We start from the raw sequence: 23,676 nt of genomic DNA on the forward strand, positions 1-23,676 counted from the left end.
TACGGAAAAATAATACTAGTATTTCTAATGCTGAAAAGACACTCCAAAAGAAATTACGAAAGTCAGAGTACTCGAGTTAAAGCTCGATCATGTAAATTTATGTAAACTCTCTCGATCGCTCAAGCTCACGTTTTTTGAATTTTGATTTAGTTCAGCACCACGGTCTTTTGTGAGAATAAATTTAATAATAATAATAAAAAAAAATATTAAAAAAAAAAAACCCCTGAATTTGCTACAAAAAATTACTAATAACTTATAAATTTGATGTTAGTGAGGCAAGAGACAGAATGTTAACTTGTTAAAGAACAGAAAAAATCACAAAAAAAAAGGGACAAACATCCGGTAAAACAGTTTTCTAATTAATTAATTAATTAATTAATCCTGGGAAATTAAAACAGGCACCAAAAACTAAGGAAAAACACAATAAAGCAGTGCAAATGGCCCCCCTAATGTTTTGGTAGTATTAAGACATGATTAAGATAATTAGGCTAACTTGTTTGGGACAAGCAAAGCATATTACCCCTTCTAACACAGCAAAAATAAGCCATGGATATATACCCCTATTTATTTTTTCATAAAATATACTTTTTGCTATAAATATAATTTATCACATTCTCTAATTTTATATTTTTTTCTACTTCACATTTTAGAATTGTTTTATTTATTTTTGGTGTAGTTAGTAAAACAAATCTCATTTTGTGTTTAATTATATACATTGGCGGAACCAATATAGGACAGAGGGGCCATGACCCCCCAACATTTCTCGAATCCGATCTGTTTTTATTTTCAGTGGATATATAATTATTTTTGTGTAGTACTAGCACTAACGGCTTTCCTAGCTAGAAAAAAATTAATGCGTTCAGCCCCCGAACATAGAATTCTGACTCCGATCCGTCGCTCATTATATATGCCAATATGCCTCGGTAACAAAAATACATTTCATCTAAACACATTATATTAACCAATTACTATTTGTTGCAACACATGCATCTACATTTAATTCAATTAATAATTTACACTATTTTAATTAAACTCTATTCTTAATATACATAAAAAATAACAGTTCTACATAAATCTTAATCTAAATCTAAATATCTAATTATTTTGTCTTGTTTTCCTTAAATATACTTTTTGGAAAGGAAAAAAAAATCATATATATATATATATATATATATATATATATATATATATATATATATATATATATATATATATATATATATATATATATATATATATATAGTGAGTGGGGGTCGACCAACCACACAAAAATGTCCCATTTTATTACACAAATTAAGGTCGTCCGTGAGACATGCACGTAGGACTCCAAGAAACACTACATTAGCTCAAAACCCTAAAAAAAACATCGACCGCTATATATATATATATATATATATATATATATATATATATATACACCAGATAAAATAAAATACATCTGAGTAATATCTTAACCGTACATCTGCCCACATATAGATACATATATATACACACTATACAGTTTACATACATTTCACATTAAACGTGTGTGTAATTCCATGTATAATTAATCAAAGCGTTCTATTTGGCAGCAATAATGAATGTATATATACATATATAGCCAACCAGCCAAAACAGTAACCCTCAGAAAATGGAAGATTTATTTTATTTGATCATGGCATTTTTAATCTCGAATATTGTTATTCTTGTTGGTGTTCATAATATATGGTGGAAGCCAAAGAAAATAGAGAATCACTTTCTAAAGCAGGGAATTAAGGGCCCAAAATATGAGCTTTTGTTGGGCAGCTTAAAAGCTCTTTCTAGCTTAAACTTAATTGCTTCGGCTGAACCAATGCCTCTCTCACATGACATACTCCCCAGAGTTTTGTCATTCTATCATCATTGGAGGAAAATATACGGTACTTGCGTGTGTCGATTTTTTTATTTTATTTTTTCTTTCGTATTTTTTTTTGTCACTATTTAATTATGTGATTAATGATCTTGATATAATTAATTTTTTTGCTTATTTTTTGGTTTTTTGATCTTGATCGCGTGTTTTTTTATATATATATATATATATATATATGTTGCAGGTCCGACATTTCTAATATGGTTTGGAACGACGCCACGTATCACGATATCCGATCCGAATCTCATCAAAGAAATATTCTTCTCAAAATCGGAGTTTTTCGAGAAAAACGAGTCTCCGATACTTATAAAAAAAATCGAAGGTGACGGTTTGTTGAATCTCAAAGGTGAAATATGGGCTCACCACAGAAGTATTATTCAGCCTCTTTTTCACGCTGAAAATCTCAAGGTATTTTTTTCGATTTCGGGTTTCGGGTTTCGGTTTAATTCACAAGCAATATTACCAAAAATTCAATAGGTTTATGTTTATAAATTAATTAATTTTTTTTAATTATTTTGGGTGGAAATAGGTAATGATACCCATGATGGCAAAAAGCATGGGAGAAGAAGTAATGAAATTGTCGGAAGAAATATCAAATAATGATGGCAATTATGTAATTGATGCATCAAATTGGTTCCAAAATTTAGTGGAAGATGTTATTACAAGAGCAATTTTTGGAAGCTTCTATGAAGAAGGGCGGCCCATTTTAAAGCTACAGGCCCAACAAGTGGCCCATGCCACCGAAGCTTATCACAAATCATTCATCCCGGGCTATAGGTAAAATAATCGGGCCAAGGAATAGAGGCCCGGAGTGAAGGATTTCGTCTTTTGGTACTTAAAAGAACGAATGCATGTATATCAATGTACTGATTCTATCTATGTTTCTTTTTATTAAGGTTTCTGCCAACTAAAAAGAACAGAATTTCTCGGAGATTAAACAAGGAAATTCGGAAATCGTTGTTGAATCTCATCGGCCGTCGCCGGAGGACGATGACAAATTCGAGTTCTCCGGCGGTCTGCGGCGAACTTCCGAACGATTTATTGGAAATCATGATCAAGGCCGTAGACGAATCGGCGGCAAATTCAAACCACTTGCTAGCCATAACAGAAAACGACATCGCAGAAGAGTGCAAGACAATCTTTTTCGCCGGAAAACACACTACGTCGAATCTGCTGACGTGGACGGTTGTCCTGCTGGCCATGCATCCTCGGTGGCAAGACGACGCGCGTGAGGAGGTCTTGCGAGTGTGCGAATCACGTGACTCGCCTACTAAAGACGATCTCGCAAAGCTCAAAACGGTACGATGGAATGAAAATAAATTAAATTTTTTGGTTATTTTAATTTCAATATATTAATCATTTTCGTTTACAGTTAAACCTCTATAAATTAGTGAAATGCTTTTTACGGTTTGAAAATTGCTATTTACGGTTCATAACAAAAAAATCTTTATCTCTCTAAAACCCCAAAACCTCCCTTAAAAAACCCAAAAACCCCCCAAACTGCAAATAGCAAAAAAAAAAAAAAAAATTCGAAAATTCGAATCAAACTTGAAGAAGGGTTGGGCTTCGATTTTTTGAGGTAATTTCGACTCATTTATGTGTAATATGGGTAGGTCGATTACGAAACCAATTTCATGTTAAAAAACCCTACAAATCGATTTGCAGGGCTTTTTTTTTCGCACATACATGGTAGAACGCCCAAGTCGGGCGCCTATGGCGGGTATGAACGCCCATAAATTAATATAGTCGGGCCTAGCAAAATTCTACTAATTTAGCGGAATATTAAATTATCGAACTAATAAATTAGTAGGTTTTTTCCGAGTCGGGACCAGAACAAACTATTATTTAAGCGAGGTTAGTATTAATTTATCGAGGTTCTACTGTAATATTCGATTTATTAATTTGATGTGCAGTTGGGAATGATTCTAAACGAAGCGCTGAGATTGTACCCACCGGCAGTTGCAATAATCAGGCGAGCAAAGGTGAATGTTCGATTAGGTGGGCTCCACATTCCGCAAGGTACGGAACTCCTAATACCAATCCTAGCCGTCCATCACGATCCGACACTTTGGTCAAGCGACGCACGTGAATTTAATCCATCGAGATTCGGTGGAGGTGTGGCTCAAGCCGCGAAGCATCCCATGGCTTTCATGCCCTTCGGCTTAGGGGCCCGCCGATGCATCGGCCAGAACCTAGCTGTTTTACAAGCCAAATTAGCCATGGCTATGATTCTTCGGCGCTTCTCTTTTGAGCTTGCGCCGGACTATAAACACGCGCCCTCGGTGCTTATGCTTTTGCACCCGCAACACGGTGCACCTATTGTGGTTCGGAATTTATAGAATTAATGATTTTTTTTATTATTATTAAGAAAAAAAGTGTAAATTATATGAAAATGGGATTAGTCAAATTTAATCTAATTACAGTATACATATACACATATATGTCAAATAATCGGAATTTTCGAAAATATTTTCAGAAATTAAAATTGGATCGAAATGTAAAATGTAATCCAATTTTGCTGAAAACAAAACGAAAATTTGGTAAGTAGAAATTTTCGGAATGCAAACAGAAAAATATTGTTTTAAAATATAAAAAAAATCAAATTAAAATCAATGGAATTCGGAATTTTTGTTCCAACTTGCACCATGCTCTGGGGGGCTTCCAAATTTCCAAAATTTGGAATCGGCGGTGTTCAAATTTGAAAAAAAAAATCAAGTAATTTTGTACATACAATTCCATTGTTCATCCATCTTTTTTTATTGGGAAGTCGAAATGAAAAAATATATTCCAAAACAATAAATAAAATAAATTCAAGGGGTTAAATATATTTCACACCTCTAAAATATACCGTTTGTAATACTTAATTAAAAAAGGTTTGTTTAAAAATACAACATTTTAAAATTTAAAAATATTATCTTGCATTAGAAACCTATTTAATAAATAACCATCTAATTGTTGTTGGACCAATTAATCGAATATATTTATATCGATAAATTTTCAGAAATCAATACATAACTAATCGTAATCTTTAAGTATTTAAATTTATATTAGTTCATTTTTTTAAATATATTCTCGTTCATTATTACACAATATATATATATGTGTGTGTGTGTGTGTGTGTGTATTACCTTTTAATTCATTTTCAATAATTTAATTTTAGTCACTTTTCAATTTTATATGATCCAACAACTATTATATTGTTATTTTTATTATGTTTTAAATTTTCAAATAGAAAATAATTTATGTTGAAGGGAGTAAGTGTTAAAAATAATATTTTAATAGGGTAAGTGTCACATAGGCAATATTTTAAGGGTGCAAAGTGTAAAACACCGTATTTCCAATTCTCACCCCTATCCCACCCGTTGAGGCACTCCGCTAGGGGGCTAGGGTGCAATTAGTAGAGAAGCAGCGACACGTGCGAAACTCATCACACGACGACCGAGTCAACCCACGAGCGAGCTATTCTTTATACAGTAAAAGCCACCCTAGTTTGGCTCTCTCACCCCCATTTCTCCATTTTTCTTCTCCCATTTCTTTAATCCGAAATTTCTAGAGAGAGAAACTGATTGTTGTTGAATCCAGATCAAACCCCGACACGTTAATCGAGAGAATCGAATCGAATCATGTGGAGAAGGGCCTGTATCCATCTTCGGACCATCGCCCCGACACGATCCGTCACCGGGTCCACCCGCTGCGCCGTACGATCGCCGGCTGCTACCGGAAATCTCACCCGTGCATCGTCCATCTTCTCTCGCCATGTTTCTACTGAATCTGGTATGTACTTTCCCCTAACCCTAATTTATTTCTCTTCTTATTTTTTTTAGGAGTTAAATTCGATATACCTGGTTTGTGGTGATTGTTTGGGGATTCATATTGATGAATGATAATGTATGTGTTTAGTGGGGAGTGCGACTGCGATTAGAGTACAGGATGTTATGCCGATTGCTACTGGTCATGAGCGAGAAGAGCTCGAAGCTGAATTGAAAGTTAGTATTTGGCTGTTTTAATTTTTTTAATTTTTTTTTTTTGTAAAAGATAAATCTTTTGGTTATTTGATTAATGTTTTTGCCCTTAATATTGTTATTAGGGAAAGGACATTCTTGAAATCAACCACCCATCGGGTCCCTTTGGAACGAAGGTTGGTGTTATATCTTATGAATTTTATTCGATATCTCATTATGTTTAGTTTCTCGAGTTTTTGCTCGTTGCCCGTTAAAAAAAAAAGGAAAGAAAATGAGTGTTCATTAGTGCAAAAGAAGAGCGTAAACATTGCATAGCTTCTTAATTTAATTAAAGTAGGCACTGTTAATGTGTGTATTGGAACTAATTAGTTATGTAGACAGTATGGAATATTACTCAATTAAGTTCTCTGTGCCCTGAAACTAGACATTGTATATGATATTTCTCAAGTTGTGTTTTGTTTATCTATGTATGTATATATGTTACTTATGTACGGGCTTTGAAAATTGTTCCATTCGTACACTTTTTAATGTATATAGTGTTGTTCCATGCTCCCTTTCTTCAGACAAGCTTTTCTAACCGAGGCTTGCTCTTTTTGGTTCTGGTATTCTTGAAACCAGATTGTCTTGAGTTTGATGTTATATTTGAAGAAAATATATACATACCTGCCTTTGTGTCGTTCCATTCTGCACTTTTATGTTGTTTCGTTATCCATTTTACTTCTCGTAAAAAAAATCATGCAAAGGGGAATCTATACATATCTGCCATTTCGCCCGCAGGAAGCACCTGCAGTGGTTCAGTCTTACTATGGCAAAAGAATTGTGGGATGCCCTGGAGCTGAAGGGGGTAAGTTTTTATCGGATTTAATTCTTGTTTATGTGTTGCACTTTTTTGTTTCTTTTAGTTCCATCATAACCTTTGGTCATTTGTTCTCCACCCAATATTAAACAGAGGACGAGCACGATGTTGTCTGGTTCTGGCTAGAGGAAGGGAAGCCCCACGAATGCCCAGTTTGCTCCCAGTACTTTGTGGTAAGTAACGAGTGGATTAGCGCCATTAATTAACTAATGAATGTGGACTATAATAACTTTTGAACACATCGAAAATCATGTACCACCTATGTTAGAAACCAATGAATTTATCGAAAATCCGTGCATGGTCCTATAGGAGCGTCATTTACTTGTTCCTTTCCCAAGTTCACACTGACACATATAGATACTGTGAGCATGCTAGTGAAAATTGAAAACCATATGTTATTAAGTTATAATGATTGAAAAGGAAGTGTTGAAACTGCAAAGGCTATGTTTGTTGGCTAAAATGCTTTGCAGTGGAACAAGTTGGAAATCGATGATTGTAAATTTAGTGTATGATAAGTAGCTCGAACGAAACTTTTACCATGTAAATGTCTTATTGCTCTCGCCACTAATTCACATATTGGAGGTCTATGAAATGTGACCTTGATAATAATAATCGAAATTCTTGACCCCTTCATCATTATTTCCAGAATATTTATCTTACCGGATCTCCAAGTCGGTTTTTTCCCTTTGCTTGTTCTTCTTACTCTAGAAATACTTTAGCAAGCACCAAGCATCTCAACTTATTTGCCTTGCCTTTTCATTTTCTCCTTTGGTTTATTTTTTTTTTTCATGTCTCGGTTTTCCAATTCTTCACTTTCTTTCTTTTACCAACCAAAGAGTAATATCATTTATTTCTAGTGTCCAAAAATGAAAATGTATATATGCCTTGTTCTTGGTTGACAGCTGGAAGTTGTGGGTCCCGGTGGACCTCCAGACGGGCATGGAGATGACGAGGATGATCATCATCATCACTAGCTTGCAGTGTGCTCCCAGAATAAGATATATATGGTGACAAGATGAGGGACTTTTATGATATTCTTCAGCTTTCATAAGCTTATTTGTTTACACACTTCCAACCCATTTTTCGTTTTTTTCGGATTTAAACCATGGGCCGGTCATCCATTCGAAATTTGGATTTCGGCCTTTCTTTTGTAGGATACAATAATCGATGGCAACATATTCTAGCCACTTTGTTTTGTTCTGCAATCTTGGATTTCAAATACATCTTGGTTATTTTAAGTTTCTAATATTGCACAATCGTTCCTCATCGATAATCGAGTTTTTTTTTTTAATAACATAAAAACAATTCTAAATTAGCGTTATGATTGTTATCATTCCTCATTGCAATATCCTGCTTAAAAGATATAAAATTCAATAAGTAATGTAACATAATCCACGTCAAAGAAAAATGAAAGTCTAACATAGCTACTCCTAATTTTTCCTCCTCAACCAGGTATAAAATACCTCGAACTCGAACGATACTGTACATTTTCCCCACGATCCCGTGATGACCCATTTTCCCTCAAACGGGTCGACCCATTTCCCCTCCGTTCATTCGATCTCAACGGTACACTCATTGCATTGTTCCTACCGTAATACTCCGACCCAAAGAAATAGGCCGAGGCCTCACCAAAAACAACTTCATCCTCTTCGTCCTCATCAAAGTCGGACACCTCAGATTCGTCGGAGAAGCTCTCGCCGCCGTCGAAAAAGTGGTCGACTAACGCGTGCCTCTTCAGCTCCCTGTAGCTTCCGGCAAAGCCACACCCCTCCGCTGAGCATCCTCTTTGTTGGGAGTCCATGAAGACCCGCGCGGGGCCCACTACGTCGAACCCGGTGACGGCACCCCTGCAGAGGGGGCAGGCAATCTCGGATTCCCGTGACGACGACGACGTGGCGGATAGTTTGCGGAACTGGTCGAGGCAGTTGGAGTGGGGGTGGAGCGTGTCGCAGATGAAAGGGCGGCAGCCTTTGTCGCGAGACGAGCAGTTTAGCAAGACGGCGTTGTGTGGGCGCTCCATACATATCGGGCACTGGATTTCTTCCCACTCTGTTACGTCGCCTACGTGGGACCCCGAGATATCACATCGATCGTCCTTGCCCAAATCCTTCGAGCAAGGGGTAGTAGTTGTTTCGTCGAAAGATGCGGAATTTACTATTTCGTCCTTCGGCATCTTGAAGATTTACAACAACTGTTGTGTGTTTTCTTCTTCCTCAAGTGGTAACTGTTTAGAAAAAAATCAAAATCAAAACTTTATGAACTTAACAAGATAACATATAAAACTTAAAAGCACAAGTTCATATCTCCACTTCAATGCAAATTAATCCTCAAAATAAAAAAAAAATAAAAAAAAAACTAATTAATCAGCCCCTGCAAATTAAAAAGAAAATTAAACACAATCACGAATGTAGGAAGAACAGACGAAGAAAACAGCGAATAATCAATCAATTAGTTTAAGGAAAAACAAAAGGCGAACTAATGAATCTACCATCTGAAACCCTAAAATTCACGAGATCGACCTCTGAAAAAAAACGAAAATTAAAGTTCGTAACACACGAGAAAGAAAGAACAATTACATCACAGATTTAAAAAAAAAAAATTAAGGAAATTATACGTACCTAGGGCAGATCTGCGCACGATTGGAGCTACGAATTTTCCCTAAACAAAATATGAAGAATATATACAAAGGGATGAGGACTTGAGAGAATTACGTGGGTGAAAAGAGATTATGAGTTAGTGTTGGCATAAGGTTTTATATTTGTAAGTAATGTTTAGGGTAAATAGCACTTTAACCCCTGTGGTTGCAAGATTTTGCAGATGACCCTCTTGTGCTCGTAATATCATCACATAACTCCCTTGTGGTTTACGATGGCTAGCTTCTGTTAGTTTTTCCGTTAAATTTAACCGTCTGTGTCAAATTTCAAGGGGATCATTTGCAGAAATAAAAGGGAAAATGTAAGCGCGAGGGGGTTATCTGCAAAAGAAATACTTTGAAGTTTGACATATGCTTAAGTTTGACGAAAAAAACTAACGGAAGCTACCCCTAAACTACAAGGGGTTTATGTGTTGATATTACGAGCAGAAGGGGGTCATCTGCAAAAGTTTGTAAACGCAGGGGTTAAGTGCTATTTACCCTAATATTGATTTTAATTATGTTTTCCCTTTTGTTATAAATATTAAATAATTATATATTTTTCCTTACAATTTATTATTTTTTTTCATAATATTTTAGAAAGGTTGACCGTTGACTTCTAGTTTCGATTACCTTTTTTTTTCACAAAAAAATTTTGATGCTTATAAATTTTAATTTATCATTTTTCCTCAATTTTTTTTTTTTAATTTATCATTTTAATTTCATAAGCAAGTTTCATTCATAACGACTAACAAATACAAAAATAAATATAAAAAATAAAATAATAATAAATAAATAAATAAAAATAGTGCTTGAAACATTCTTCGCAGTTTCTTCACCCATATGTGTTAAGGGATGCACATACTTAGGCGGAGATTATAACGGGAAAATGCCTTACTACATTTCTATAAATTCATCACAAATAAAAATTAATCTTTTCATAATATATTTTCTTATTTTATTTTTAATTTTATTATTTCTCCAAGATAAATTACAGGAACAAGAAAAATGGAAGGCCAAGGTCCAAACAAATATCCAGGCCAAGCTCAGGTAGGGATATTTTTTGTTTTTGTTTTTGTTTCGATCGATTTTTTTTTTTTTTTTTCCGATATGCATTATATATTTTGAATTAAAATTCTATATTCTATGATTAATTAAACCGTATGTTTATATAAATTTATTACATGACCTTCTATATATTTGAAATATTTCTTTATCTCCGAGCATATATATATGGACTGTGATTCGTGTACCGTAGTGGTAATCGGAAAGGATCGGGAATTTTCGTTTGTGAATGAATATTACATTTCTCAATTTATTTATTTTTCCATTCTTCTCATAATTTACTTTCATTGTTAATTTTCCTCACCTAATTTATTTTGTTTCTTTAAAAAAATAAATCTCAATTTTAGTTTAAATTTACTAATTTCTCCTTTTGGTTCTATAATGGTAGATGAGGAGGGAATGGGATGACACTCAAAACCAGCAATCGGACAGCCAAAGCACCAACTTTCTTCAAGAGGTAATTAAATGAGGTGATCAAAGAGAATTAATAAGGGTAAAATTGGAAAAAAGAAATGCATTAAAATTTTAAAGTAACAAATAATATCCCAATATATATAGCGACGACAGCTAATTTGAAACGAATGGAGTATACACTAATAAAGCATCGGTTGATGATATTTTAACATACATATAATATAAAAAAAAAGACTGGATCGTCGGTAAAGAACATAGCACAAGGAGCGGCGGATGTGGGAAAGGGAGCGGCGCAAGGGGCGGTCAGCCTGGCCAAAGGGGCGGCACTAGGGGCGGCAAACATAGCACAAGGCGCAGCCGATGCCGTCAAGAACACTCTTGGAATCAACCAACCAGCTGATCACAACAACAACAATATGATCAACACCACCGGCGGCCACCACTCCACGGCCGCAGCCGCCATGAACTTTCCTGGAAGCACCACCAATATGGGCGGCGCTACCCGCGCAAGCAACGCGGATATCGATTTGGAGGGGTTGACGTATCCGAGCAGCACCACCCACAATCCAAGCAACCCTAATACCAGGATTTGAAAATCATGATTTCGGCCTTAAATATTTTTTGCTTTCGTGCAATGAATTTTCTTTTTTGTTTGAAATAATTGTTTTCTTATTGTTTATTAAATGGTGCATTTGTATCCCTTATATAAATTTGAAAATTAGTAAAATAAATTGTAATTTAACTGTTTTTTTCTTTTCGGTAAATAAGCAAAATCTCCGAAAAAATAATAAAAATGAAGAGTTATAATATATTTTAATCGTAATGAACTAAAACAAGTCGTTTTTTGTTGTTGTTCACATATTAACATGATAAATAAAATATACAAAAAAAATATTAAAGTACTCTTGACACGTTAATTATTTCTCAATTACTTATATTTCAATTAACTAAGAGTGACAAATGGCATAATTGGATTTTTTTTTTTTTTTTGGCAAATAACACATTTTTTAAAATGATAAATAATCTGGGATAAAAAAATTAAGTCTTCAAAACAACAAAATTGTGGGAAGAAGAAACACACACGCACGCGCGCGCACACATGCACACGAGTAAACTGTCATGGCAACAAGAAACACGTACACACACGCGCTCATGCACACGAGTAACTGTCATGGCAAGAAGAAACACACACACACAGAAAGGAGTAAATCACTAAATTGCTATAGCAAGAAGAAAAATGAGTAGCAAAATCGCACGCAAAAGAACACGATTTCAGCATAGTATATCCCATTCACCACTTCCAGTCGGAATTTCTCAAAACTTGATCACAAAATGTAAAAAATACAAACTCGATTACCTATCGCCACATTCAGCTTCTTTCAGGAGAAGACCGAAAAGAAAAAGGGATTACAGTATAGAATAGTACAAACCAAGAAAAGAAAAATAGAGGAGACCCATCATTCAAATCTACAAGATCCACCAAAACAGGAGATACATACACACACACATATATGTATACATACACGACTAAGAACCTCTTCTGCTTCGGCTACCCCCGACATTTTTTACGTTGGTCAAATCAGCAGGGTACAAGTCTTTGTGAACACCACTGCTTCGAGGCACTTGAGATGGAGACCTAGGAGATGAATTTGACGGGCTCCCTCTAGAAATCTCCGATTCCAAAATGTTCGCTTCTTCGGCCAACAATTTTAGCTGTTTCGATATTTATTAAAAAAAAAAAAAGCCAAATATGAAGTGTAAAATCCAGCTAGGCGAATGAAACGACTAAAGCTGAATACAAAGACTGATCATTACCTGAATTTCATTTTCTCTCAAGCGATCTTGAAGAGCACTCATGGCAGGATTTAAGCTGCAACGAGTAACATATAAAATATCACCAAACCCCGAAAATTGCTAAAATCGAATTATTTTTCGTCAACTATTCTTACCAATATTCCATCATCTTGCACATGGAAGCCTTGTACGTCGATGAGTGATGAATGAAAGAAAGAGGATGAACTTTCCCATTCCTTCAGAATTGCATCAATAAAAAAATTAAGAGGCGGCTTATAATTAACAATACCATCAAAAACTCGGTAATAAGAATTAAAATGAAAGAGTACTCTTAATAAGATTTACCTAATATTTTGTTCCAACGCTTGGTTATATGCAGTTTTCTCCTCTTCGTACAATACGCGTTGAAGATTTGTAAAGGACGAAAGAGGCGAATCGAGGCTGAGAAGTGAGGGTGTCGGCAAAACATGAAGAGGAATTTCCTTTCTGATATATTCTGCACCACTGCCAACAAAAAAACAATGTCCTTTTATAGGATTCATAACAAAAACACGAATTAATCACCTAAGGCCTCGTTTGGTTGGTAAGGTAAGGCCATGATTAATTAAATAATTACATATAATTTGATGTTTGGTTAGTGCAACAACTTTTCGGGCAGCCACAACTTTTCGATGGATTGTGTATCTTATCATGGCTAAAGTTATCTTGATAGCCAAAGGAGGACTAAGTGATTACAGTGTTAAAATTTGCTTCAAAAAGATTCCCTTTTTTTCTGGTCTCGGTTAGAGAAAAACGAGAATAATATAATGATAAATACTCACATTACCTCATCTCCAAATTTGACAGATGCATGGCTTCTTGCATACCTTCCGATGTATCCATCGGATCCAAATCAAGAATCGCATTTTTCAAGCTGTAATTACTACTTCCATTTCTGGAATTAGAGTTCGCAAAATAACCTCCCAACTGCGGAGATTTCCCCGCCCCCTAAAAGCCAATCAAGAAGTGCCACATCACACATCAGCAGCCAAGTAAAGCATTTTGACTAAAAGGAGAAAATAATTCAAACAAATGATTTTAGGCACCTTAGAAACCATAGCAGTTCCCCTAGAAGAATCTCCAGTGTCTTGTTCCATATTTTCTCCTCTGTTCGAGCCAAACACAACTAAGGTATTCTCCGAAGAACTCATAGATGATTCAACATCGATAACGGAACTTTTTATTACGGGAGTTAGAGCAACGGTTTTCATCATTTGATTTTGCTTTCCGTCCAATGACTGAAATGCAATGACTTGTATCCTTCCAACCTGTAATAATGATTTAAATCAATTTAAAATAAACGAAGAAAAATGAGGAAAATGTTATTAGCAATAAATAACCTTTTGAGCGTCTTCGCTGAAACAGGAAAATATCAGCCCGATAAAGCCAGAATCCAATAGCTGATACATTGCCTGTGTCCGCACATCTGCACAAATCCCACAAATAAAAAAATTAAAAAGAATATAAATAAAATTACTTATGAAAACAAGCTCTTTACAAAGGTAAAAAGACAGCATTAGCATTATGTCAAATATTTTCATCTTCTATACGTTGGTCGTGAATATACTTATTTATTATGAAAGGGTAATTTGGTCATTCAATTTAATTGTATTCCATCCCTAAGCATTTATTTCTGATTACCATAGAAAAATCAACAATAAATAATGATTTCCTTCATTTTCAATCATTATCGGAAACTACTAATTAGAATAAAAAAATAAAAAATAAAAACTCACCAACATGAGAAGGAAGGACTGTAATATGAGGATGCGAGTGATACCATCCAATCACTCTAGTTGTAGTTCCTGTTGCCACTGTCATTCTGTGTTGTAAAGTTAATCGAACAAAGTCGCGAGCTTGAAAATTTGATTATAATAGTTTATTCTTTTCTCATTAACAATTTTAAGAATATAAAATTCTAGCATATAAATTTCAAATATTACATATTTTTACGCAAATTTTCAAATGTCAACGAGATTATTAAGCATGGAAAAAAGGATATCTCTGCATGAACTGATGCAGCGGTCAACTGCTCTGGATTAGTTTCGACTCTATCTTTCTGTCGGTCGGAGCGTGGTTGAGGAAGTGCTCCCCAAATCAATGCAGTTGCATGACCGTTTTTCGAAATCTGAAACAGAAAGCAGGGTAATTTAATTTTATTCAAGTGCATATAATTTCAGTAACAAAATGGACGAAACTGCATGTATATTTGAACGACACCCCAAGCTATAAAGAAAAGTAAAGAAAACACGCAATCACAATTAAGTGGATATAAATATTCGAACTAGATTATTAATATGAAGGACGCCCCGTTCACCAACACTTGGCAATAACAGAATAACTATAATTACATGTTTTCATCATTGCTATAGCTAATACATGTAGCAAAAAACAACAAAGAGAGCCGACATAAAAATCATTAATTACTTTGCAGTAAATAAATCCATCGCCATTCTTGAGTCCGTTGCCTTTCGGAACTTCAATATATGAAGCCCTTAATGCTTCAAAATTGAACGACGAAATCTACGAGTTTCCTAAACGTTTCGGAACATAAGTTCATAGGACCAAATTTATGAAATTCTAAACCACGAACCGTAATAAAGTTAAGGTAATTAACATATGAGTCCGTATGAGCAACGTCGAAATTAAAGACTTTATGAGGCTAGTTCAAGATTCTCTTTAAATTTCACGAAACCTGCATAAAAAATCAGAACCCTAAAAAAATTGCTATATGGCATGGTCTTCATAAATTCCTCATCTCTGAATAAACTCAACCAGAATTTCTCTTCGAGAACCCACTTTCCGAAGCACAACTGAAATTAGACCTAAGAGGTAACTAGACAACAAATTCCTTAGAGGAAATGTGAACTAACAAAACTCATTTGTAACAAAAATAAAGCCATTAATTTAACATAGGTAGAACTCATAAAATGTGGGAAAGTATCAAAAAGAAAACAGAAAAAACGACACCGTTTAATCAGAACCCATTAGGTCAGAAACATCAAAAAATACTAATTCCTTGCACAAAAACTCAATTGGAACAGAAAAAAGAACAAAAACAGAAACCATACAAAATTAAAACCAATAAAAAAAAAGGGGGGAATCGAAGAACCTGAATATCACCGAGAAGAAGACCCATGATCTCTTCAGTCTCAGTGGACAATGCATGGGTCAGACACGTCAGCCACACATCCTCCGACATCTTCACACTCGTTAGCGACATCCTTTTCTTTCTCGCTCTATATCTGTATCTATCGATCAATATATATATCTATATACGCGGAGAATCTTTTGCTCTATGAAAAAATCGATTACGGTTTCTCCAGAAATGGCTGCAAAATTATTTGATTAGCAGCTCGTCGGACCAAAGAATCAAAAAATTGGAAATGTTTTCTGTTTGGGGGTTTTCTCTCTCTCTTTCAGGGGACTCCGCCGTGTAATTGGAAGGTGTTGTGGGTCGCAGCGTTCATACTCTGCACCCGCGGTTCCTGGCCGCTTATTTTTGGATTAATTACAATTTTGCCCTCTTAAGTTCAATGATATGGAGGATTGAATTTTTTGGTGGAAGTTTACCTCGATTTCAACAATTTAACATTTTTTGTTATTTTCGTTACTTTACTGTTTATATGTCAATGAAGATAATGACGTGTGTCCTATTTGATGCTGATGGAGATAATAAAAAAGGGTTTATTAGGGAAAACCCCCTTATTCATATTTTCTAATGAGGTAGATCCAATTTTTTTTCCCCTTTTTGAGATACACCCAATTTTGCCAACTTGGCAAAATATATTATATAATTTCCCTTTAATACCCCTGTTTTATTATTAAACGACATTTATTTCCTTTAATACGTGATTTGAGATTTGCTGATACGTTGCCTAAAATCACGGAATAAATTTACGTGAGATCATTGGCCGTTATATCAAATCGTGTACAATATTTTTTGAAGATTCTCTTCATCGTTCCAGCGGGTTTTATCGTCTTTGAAGATTTCTGCACCGTCGTGGAAATAGGATCGATTTTTGAGCGTTTGTTAATTGTTGGACGTTGTTAAGCGGGTATGAATGCGTTATTCGTTTTTATTTTTTGCTCAATGTCCATGATTGTCGTGTACGGTGGTTAGAAATTTTTAAGAATTGTGTTGATACTTGATTATATGAAGTAGAACGTTTTTTAACAAAATTATTCCGTCATATATATATCGTTTTTTTTGGCCGATGATGTTTGTTTGGAAGAGGATTGACAGAGTTAGAAGAGGATGGTTCACGCAGATCGGACCAGAGTTGTTTTATATGAGCTTCGTAGTTGGTTTATGCAATAATCAGAATAATTGTCCGCTGTGGTCGAGTTCATGTTTTTATCCCGATCGATAGTTGGTTTATTTGTTTATAACAGCCGATTTAAGTGTGCTGGGTAGTACATTAAAATATAGTTCATAGTCTTTTTTAATTTAGCGTATGGATTTTGCATTTTAAGTTTATTTTTGATGATATTAATGTATTATCATTCAAATGTATTTGCAGTCTATTTAATCATTTTTTAGTATTCTGCATTTTTAAATTTGTTTCATGATTTTAGGTTTTTTCGATGGCGAATTTCGTACGGATTTTGTTGAGGTTTGGTGGGTTGGTTGCTATAAAGAGGTGTTTACGATGTAATGGCTCGGTAACTTCGGTTAAGTGTTAAACCGTTGTAATACAGTAGTATACTATTATGAATACCGTATGATACTACCATTTTCATTTTATTATACTATTATGAGATTATTAATGTACTAGAGTTTTTTAACTCGACATATTGGTTTGATTGTGTTATGATGTGTTTTATGTATTTAATCAAAACCCTAGATTGAAATTATGAGATTATTAATGTACTATTTTATTGGTTATGTGGAATACTTTACGTTGGTGTAGTTCTCAATGTTCTTGTCATTTCAGTGGTATATTGTTTGTAACACAATTTCATATCACTACTATAACCGTAATATACTATCATAGCAGATTAATGTACTATATTGAAATTATTAATATACTATATGTGGTTGAATAATACGGTATCCATAGTCAATTAACGAGATCCATAGTCGAATTAGATCAATAAGATAGTCTATTACATGATATAAGGAAAATTACCCTAATTGATTAGTATTTGAAACAAACATATTATTCAGTTTCCATATATATTATTATTTTTTCATATATATTATTATTTACCCTAATCGTTTTCATATAATAAGGAAAATTACCCTAATTGATTAGTATTTCAAACAAACATATTATTCAGTTTCCATATATATTATTATTTTTCCAATAGTCAATTAACTAAACCCATAGTCGAATTAGATACATGGGATAGTCTATTAAAAGATATGAGATAGTCTATTAATTTTAAAAACAAATCCGCCGCCGTCACTTCTCAAATCTAGGGTTTTGATGATTCTTCGGCCCATAGTCGATTAACGAGATCCATAGTAAAATTATACCAGTGGGATAGTCTATTAAATGATATGGGATAGTATATTAATACAGATGTAATTCGACTATGCATCTCGTTAATCAACTATGGGCCGAAGGATTTGATATTATTTCAAAAGGTAAAGTAACGGGATTTGTAGGATTTGATTGAGGGTAATTATGTAATTACGAAAAGCTTGGGCTTTTATCAAAATGGCAAATTTAAATTTGGATCTATCCCTATTATTTGAATGTTTAAGGGGGTTATATCTAATAGACCCAATAAAAAATGTTAAAATTCTAAAATGGGAAGACTAAATCTATTTTGTAGAACAAGGAGGACCAAATGTGAAAAATTATTGTAAACTTAATAGACGAAAAATATTGGTTTCCTAGATTTTGATACATAAGCAACAAATTATAATATTTAAACGTAAAATTCTCTTAATAGTTATAACTATTTAATATTTTTAACTTTAACCCGTTAAAATTGTAAGTACGCTATACTTCCCATTTTGTTTGTCATTCTATAGAGAAAAAAAATTATTTCAAAATAGTTGTCATTTTAGATTTCTAACGAAGTATTTATTCTATTTTTCATATTTGCCCTTACTACTTTTAATAAAATTAGGTGAAACAATTAATGAAGACGAGTTTTTAATCATTTTATTATGATTTTTCTAGAATCCATGCACATTTAGTTTTATTAATATGTGTGCATCAGCTCAAAACAACAAATAAAATAGAAATGAGGGAATACTTAATTGTAATATGCAAAACAAACCACATTCAATAAGTCGGGTTTCATAGCCCGAATAACATAAATTGTAAAGTTGGGTTTCATACCCCAAAATTTCCAAAAAAAATCGAAAAAGAAAATAATTAATAAGATCATATGTAATTTGTATTAGCAATAAGTATATAAGATTTTTCTAATAATCTAGTATATATGCATGTGTCAAAAGTGTGCGTGAGTGTGTGTGTGTGTGAAAAATGTGTTGGAGTGGGTATTTCCAAGTGATTGTGAATTAGTGTAAGTGTGAAAGTTGAGTATAACAAATTTTGAACTACATAAGTTGAGATAGCAACCAATAAGTTGAGTTATTTAACCACATAAGTTGAGTGAAAGATGCAATAGATCCATGTGAATTCGATCTGGATTGGTCCGAATCGGGTCAACTTTCGATCCGTTCATATATGTTGATTTTCGTTTCGATTCGATTCTTTTTGGAATGTGCTTTCTGGATCAAAAATTTCTCAAACAACTTTAATTAAAAACATATTATTAGTTCATAAAACATATATAAAATTGTGAGAATTTCACTATTTATACATGAACAATTTCAACATCTATACCTCACAATCTTTCTTTCCCAACCCTCTAATTCTAATCAAACAAATGTAACTTGCAAATATACACACAAATCCCTTGAGACTACTGAATAACTGGTTTTTACAGAAACAAAAAATATAAAAAACAAATATAAAAAATTAAATAATTATACATATGAAAATGTATACACTATGAACATATATGATGAACTTCATTTACCTCGTGCGTACTCAACAGCCGATCGGGCTAAAGAGTCCACGGGATCCACGCACCTGCGCCACAGCGGATCATCTGGCGGCAAAAGCCCACGAAACTCGTCCGAAGCAACAACTATTTTGTTCACGGCTTTTACGAGAAGAACTTGTAGTGCAATTCTGAATAAATTCCGGGCTCCTTCAAAGTCTTTTCTGCTTATTGCCTCAATTGCAGGGATCACGATGTGTGCTACGGTTGCCTTATCCGGCATTATAACTTCAAAACCCTGCGAATATAATATCGAACCCCCGAGATATATCATTTTACGGATCATCGAAAAACTCGATAGTTATTAGAAGTTTATAAATCAATGGGAAAAAAATCATCTTTTCCGGAATGTGGAATTGAAATACGAACATATGAGTTATGACTTATGACCATGATCAAGATTCTTTGGAGCAACGTTCTTTAACTACTTATTACAGCTACAAAAAAAAATGATTCTTGCTTTTATCTTACTATCTTAATTTTACAACATATCAAGAAATGACGAACTTCAAATTATTTCGATTGACATATACGAGAACCTAAATTAATCAAAAGGGATAAATAAGTTTTATATATACCTCTTGTTCAAGTTTCTCCTGATAAACTTTAGCTACCAAAGTTGGATTAATGGCAAGAACACCGATACGAAGAGGGCTTCCAGCTTCGATCGGCTTTAATTTCGCCTCCTTTAGTTCCTTAGCTACACATTCACCCATATGAAGAAACGGAACAGAACATCCTTCTTTAATCTCGTCGTGCCACAAATGCGACACGTGGCAAGGCATCGCAATGCAACAAACTCCAGATTTCTCGAGAAAAACCCTCTTACGCCTTAGATTTTCCACTATAGAACTCTGATGACCATTGTGTGCGGGTCCCGTTTTACCGGACGGAAAAGCGAATGAACTTAGCTCGTCATTTCTCAGAGGGGGGTCTTTGCAAACGACAAACGGCGAATTCGAGTCGAGTTTCTTGGAGAAATTTAGACTGGAATCGGAAAAGAGACCTCCGATTATCCCTATACTGGAATTGGATAACGGCCCGATAAAATTCCTATCTGTTGAAGGGCTATTTGGGAAGGGAATTTTGTTATTTTCGGATAGAGTGACGAGTGCTTCAATTTGTGGTGGGGTGATTGAAGCTGCAAGTTTGCCCAGAGCATGGTTTTTCTTTCCTTTGCTCTGGCTTAGACAGGAGTTTATACTACTAGGCAAATAATTGAGTGATCGGAAACATATAGACATGCTTACATAAGCTAATGTGAAAACACTACTGAGATTGATAAGAGTCTGTACTAAAAGCTGCAGCCATCAGTGGATTCAACACTTCACAACACTTGCAAACAAAAACCATCTCTAAAAGGGCAACTTTCCAGCTTCAAACAACTCAACTTTTCTCGAAAACTCTGAAAGATGAAATCTTTTTTCTAGAATTGCCAAGAAAACTAGCCCTTAATGAGCCAGCCAATAGTAAAATTCACCCTGAAAAATGGAATCTTTTTCAAGAATTCCCAATAAAACTAGCCCTTAATGGGAAGCCACTAGCAAAATTCACCCTGAAAAATGGAATCTTTTTTCAAGAATTGCCAAGAAAACTAGCCCTTAATGAACCAGCCACTAGCAAAATTCACCCTAAAAATGAGATCTTTTTCAAGAATTCCCAATAAAATTAGCACTCTTAATGGGCAGCCACTAGCAAATTCACCCTGAAAGATGGCATCTTTTTCAAAAAATGCCAAGAAAACTAGCCCTTAACGAGCCAGCCAATAGCAAAATTCACACTGAAAAATGGATATTTTTCAAGAATTCCCAACAAACTTGCCCTTAATGGGCAGCCAATAGCAAAATTCAACCTGAAAAATGGAATCTTTATCAAGAATTCCCAATTAGCCCTCAATGAGCAAAAATCTCTAAAACCCCTTAAAATCAAAAACCCACAACAAAAAAATAAAATCAAGAAAAAGCTGAAGAGGCCAAGTGGGGTTTAGGGGGGGAAGGGCTCTCAAAGAAGAGAGGTCTCAATCACAAATAACAACAAACAGAGAAAAAGAATCAAGTGACCCTGGAAAGTTTCTTAACCGTGCATGTCTGCAATCACATTGTCTGAAAGATCAAAAAAGAAAATAATAATTTTGAATTCAATTATTGAGAAATATATATATATATATATATAACAAGTAGAAAACAAGAAAGCATCGGTTGGTTTTTGTGGAAATGGGCCACAACATGGTGCGTGAGGTTTCCTTCAAAAAGGTGAATCAATGATTAACACAAGAAAGTGAGGTGAGCTAGGTTACAAGATACAATAGCATAACATGTATGAAATCTATTGGTTGTTAAATCAAGATATCAAATGATTTTTAAATTGAAGGGTGAGTGTAGTGTGACGTAGGGGTGTAAACGAGTCGAGTTTGGATGTTTCGACCAGTTCAAGTTTGAATCCATTTTGATCGGCTCGAACCGAGCTTCACTATTTTGGCGAGCTCAAGTTTGAATCCATTTTGATTGGCTCGAGCCGAGCTTGGCGTTTTTGACGAGCTCGAGCTTGAATCTATTTTGATCGGCTCGAGTTCGAACTCGAGCTCTTCGAGTAAATCTTTTTGGGCGTGAGCTCATTTTGTGCATTTTTTTTATTAATATTATTATAAATTATAATAACAAATTCAAAATAAAAGAAATGACATGTAATTGAACTTTTTAAATTATTTATACGAATTTACTATTTATTTTGTTTATTAATTGTATTTAAAATAAAAATAAATAAAAAGGTCGGCTCGCGAGCTCACGGACAACTAAGAACTCCACTCTTTTGAAACCTCGAGCTCGAAAAATTCGAGTTCGAGCTTTTGTTGAGCCAGCACACTTAGCTTATGATGGAAACAAGGGTGTAAATTGGTATTGAATTTTTCGACGAATTCGTAGATTTCAGAGGAAAAAAAAAAACGGTTTTTGGACAATAATTTTTATCCTAGATTTCGTCAATTCTAATTTTTGATTTTTCCAAAATATTTTGGATTGAAATTGGAATGTACATGATATTCCGATTTCCAATTCCATTATAATTTTTGAAAATTATTAACACTAAGAATATTATTATGTGTTATACTATCTAATTTTGTAATTTCGACTCTATCAAAATGTTTATTTGAGTCCAAATTTAACACCATAAGTTTCTGTGACTTATCTTGATGGGCCCAATTCCCAAACTCAAGGCCCATACTCAAATATTCTGTGACATTTCTGTAGTAGTGCTATCGATAATATTCATAATCTTTATATTTTATTTATTTTTTTGAGAAACGAAGATATTATTAGGCATAATAATTAGTCAAATTAGAGAGGAGGCTAGATCCTTCTGTACAACTTAAATCAAAACGAGTAGCAAGACAATGAGCCAAAGAATTACCAGAACGTCTAACAAAGGAAAAATCGCAAGAATCAAACGAGCTAATAAGGGAGAAACAATCAGCTACGAACACTCCTATAGGAGCTGAAGAAGCAACATTAGCCTTGAGAGCATTGATTACTGTCATGCAATCGCCTTCCACCACAATCGACCTCCATCCTTGAAGCTTAGCATATTGAAGTGTGAAGAGGGCAGCAAAAGCTTCGCATTCTTCCGCATTTGGTCGCCCATGTACCTGTCGAGTCGCCCATCTCACACAAAAACCGTTTTCGTCCCGAGCCACTAGTGCAACAATGAAGAACTGCTGTCCTTGAGGAAGAGCAGCGTCAACATTAATTTCAGCCAACCCCGAAGCGGCGCACTCCAAGCATCCGGAAGCGGTGGAGTATGAGTATTACGTGTCAAAATCCGAGCGGCGTGAAACTCATTAAGATACATCTGGCTCCAACTAAGCAAATCATCAATGGACGTTCCATCGTGTCTATGAAGAATGTCATTCCGAATACCCCAAAACCGCCATGCAATTGTGAGCGCGAGTAAAAAATTACAGTCTTTTAACTGATTTTAATTACATAAAAAAAAACAAGAAAAA

General features: G+C 34.5%; 7 protein-coding genes across 7 annotated transcripts; 3 read left to right on the forward strand and 4 right to left on the reverse strand.

Moving 5' to 3' along the window:
• Positions 1-1,503: 1,503 nt before the first annotated feature.
• On the forward strand, positions 1,504-4,355 carry LOC105972237 (cytochrome P450 734A1). The gene is made up of 5 exons (XM_088816636.1): positions 1,504-1,898; positions 2,073-2,296; positions 2,418-2,665; positions 2,785-3,187; positions 3,802-4,355. The coding sequence occupies exons 1-5, from the start codon at positions 1,631-1,633 to the stop codon at positions 4,225-4,227; spliced, it is 1,569 nt and encodes a 522-aa protein (XP_088672762.1). The 5' UTR covers positions 1,504-1,630; the 3' UTR covers positions 4,228-4,355.
• Positions 4,356-5,252: 897 nt separating this feature from the next.
• On the forward strand, positions 5,253-7,944 carry LOC105972376 (cytochrome c oxidase subunit 5b-1, mitochondrial). The gene is made up of 6 exons (XM_012997327.2): positions 5,253-5,662; positions 5,789-5,874; positions 5,976-6,026; positions 6,628-6,694; positions 6,800-6,879; positions 7,609-7,944. The coding sequence occupies exons 1-6, from the start codon at positions 5,512-5,514 to the stop codon at positions 7,678-7,680; spliced, it is 507 nt and encodes a 168-aa protein (XP_012852781.1). The 5' UTR covers positions 5,253-5,511; the 3' UTR covers positions 7,681-7,944.
• Positions 7,945-8,057: 113 nt separating this feature from the next.
• LOC105972375 (uncharacterized) lies at positions 8,058-9,468 on the reverse strand. Its single transcript, XM_012997326.2, has 2 exons — positions 9,325-9,468; positions 8,058-8,930 (listed from the first exon to the last, which is right to left on the reverse strand). Exon 2 carries the CDS (start codon positions 8,877-8,879, stop codon positions 8,151-8,153), a length of 729 nt encoding a protein of 242 aa, XP_012852780.1. The 5' UTR covers positions 8,880-8,930; positions 9,325-9,468; the 3' UTR covers positions 8,058-8,150.
• A 799-nt stretch (positions 9,469-10,267) lies between these two features.
• On the forward strand, positions 10,268-11,559 carry LOC105972283 (uncharacterized). Its single transcript, XM_012997219.2, has 3 exons — positions 10,268-10,388; positions 10,792-10,860; positions 11,051-11,559. The coding sequence occupies exons 1-3, from the start codon at positions 10,347-10,349 to the stop codon at positions 11,408-11,410; spliced, it is 471 nt and encodes a 156-aa protein (XP_012852673.1). The 5' UTR covers positions 10,268-10,346; the 3' UTR covers positions 11,411-11,559.
• Positions 11,560-12,087: 528 nt separating this feature from the next.
• BRCC36A (Mov34/MPN/PAD-1 family protein) lies at positions 12,088-16,015 on the reverse strand. Its single transcript, XM_088816637.1, has 10 exons — positions 15,763-16,015; positions 14,652-14,778; positions 14,387-14,473; positions 13,991-14,076; positions 13,697-13,918; positions 13,438-13,598; positions 12,957-13,115; positions 12,767-12,847; positions 12,633-12,687; positions 12,088-12,530 (listed from the first exon to the last, which is right to left on the reverse strand). Exons 1-10 carry the CDS (start codon positions 15,871-15,873, stop codon positions 12,345-12,347), a joined length of 1,275 nt encoding a protein of 424 aa, XP_088672763.1. The 5' UTR covers positions 15,874-16,015; the 3' UTR covers positions 12,088-12,344.
• Positions 16,016-19,356: 3,341 nt separating this feature from the next.
• On the reverse strand, positions 19,357-21,836 carry LOC105972438 (aspartate-glutamate racemase family). Its single transcript, XM_088816639.1, has 3 exons — positions 21,234-21,836; positions 20,258-21,084; positions 19,357-19,917 (listed from the first exon to the last, which is right to left on the reverse strand). Exons 2-3 carry the CDS (start codon positions 20,921-20,923, stop codon positions 19,648-19,650), a joined length of 936 nt encoding a protein of 311 aa, XP_088672765.1. The 5' UTR covers positions 20,924-21,084; positions 21,234-21,836; the 3' UTR covers positions 19,357-19,647.
• A 1,153-nt stretch (positions 21,837-22,989) lies between these two features.
• On the reverse strand, positions 22,990-23,522 carry LOC148770981 (uncharacterized). The gene is made up of 2 exons (XM_088817429.1): positions 23,483-23,522; positions 22,990-23,393 (listed from the first exon to the last, which is right to left on the reverse strand). The coding sequence occupies exons 1-2, from the start codon at positions 23,520-23,522 to the stop codon at positions 22,990-22,992; spliced, it is 444 nt and encodes a 147-aa protein (XP_088673555.1).
• Positions 23,523-23,676: the final 154 nt, after the last annotated feature.

Source organism: Erythranthe guttata, chromosome 4, assembly GCF_056151865.1.
Source record: "Erythranthe guttata isolate IM_541 chromosome 4, IM_541, whole genome shotgun sequence".
Classification (NCBI taxonomy): domain Eukaryota; kingdom Viridiplantae; phylum Streptophyta; class Magnoliopsida; order Lamiales; family Phrymaceae; genus Erythranthe; species Erythranthe guttata.

Excerpts from the sequence above, each read along its gene's own strand:
- LOC105972283 (XM_012997219.2), top strand. The coding sequence starts at position 10,347 with ATGGAAGGCCAAGGTCCAAACAAATATCCAGGCCAAGCTCAG. Across the intron at positions 10,389-10,791 it reads AATATCCAGGCCAAGCTCAG|ATGAGGAGGGAATGGGATGA; the intron begins GTAGGGATATTT and ends CTATAATGGTAG. Across the intron at positions 10,861-11,050 it reads GCACCAACTTTCTTCAAGAG|ACTGGATCGTCGGTAAAGAA; the intron begins GTAATTAAATGA and ends ATAAAAAAAAAG.
- LOC105972375 (XM_012997326.2), bottom strand. The coding sequence starts at position 8,879 with ATGCCGAAGGACGAAATAGTAAATTCCGCATCTTTCGACGAAACAACT.
- LOC105972376 (XM_012997327.2), top strand. The coding sequence starts at position 5,512 with ATGTGGAGAAGGGCCTGTATCCATCTTCGGACCATCGCCCCGACACGA. Across the intron at positions 5,663-5,788 it reads CCATGTTTCTACTGAATCTG|TGGGGAGTGCGACTGCGATT; the intron begins GTATGTACTTTC and ends GTATGTGTTTAG. Across the intron at positions 5,875-5,975 it reads AGCTCGAAGCTGAATTGAAA|GGAAAGGACATTCTTGAAAT; the intron begins GTTAGTATTTGG and ends TATTGTTATTAG.
- LOC148770981 (XM_088817429.1), bottom strand. The coding sequence starts at position 23,522 with ATGTATCTTAATGAGTTTCACGCCGCTCGGATTTTGACAC. Across the intron at positions 23,394-23,482 it reads CGCCGCTCGGATTTTGACAC|GACAGCAGTTCTTCATTGTT; the intron begins GTAATACTCATA and ends CTCTTCCTCAAG.
- LOC105972237 (XM_088816636.1), top strand. The coding sequence starts at position 1,631 with ATGGAAGATTTATTTTATTTGATCATGGCATTTTTAATCTCGAATATT. Across the intron at positions 1,899-2,072 it reads TCATTGGAGGAAAATATACG|GTCCGACATTTCTAATATGG; the intron begins GTACTTGCGTGT and ends TATATGTTGCAG. Across the intron at positions 3,188-3,801 it reads ATCTCGCAAAGCTCAAAACG|TTGGGAATGATTCTAAACGA; the intron begins GTACGATGGAAT and ends TTTGATGTGCAG.
- BRCC36A (XM_088816637.1), bottom strand. The coding sequence starts at position 15,873 with ATGTCGCTAACGAGTGTGAAGATGTCGGAGGATGTGTGGCTGACGTGT. Across the intron at positions 13,919-13,990 it reads TCAGCGAAGACGCTCAAAAG|GTTGGAAGGATACAAGTCAT; the intron begins GTTATTTATTGC and ends TCATTATTACAG. Across the intron at positions 12,531-12,632 it reads TGAGAGAAAATGAAATTCAG|CTAAAATTGTTGGCCGAAGA; the intron begins GTAATGATCAGT and ends ATATCGAAACAG.
- LOC105972438 (XM_088816639.1), bottom strand. The coding sequence starts at position 20,923 with ATGTCTATATGTTTCCGATCACTCAATTATTTGCCTAGTAGTATAAAC. Across the intron at positions 19,918-20,257 it reads AGGAGAAACTTGAACAAGAG|GGTTTTGAAGTTATAATGCC; the intron begins GTATATATAAAA and ends TTATATTCGCAG.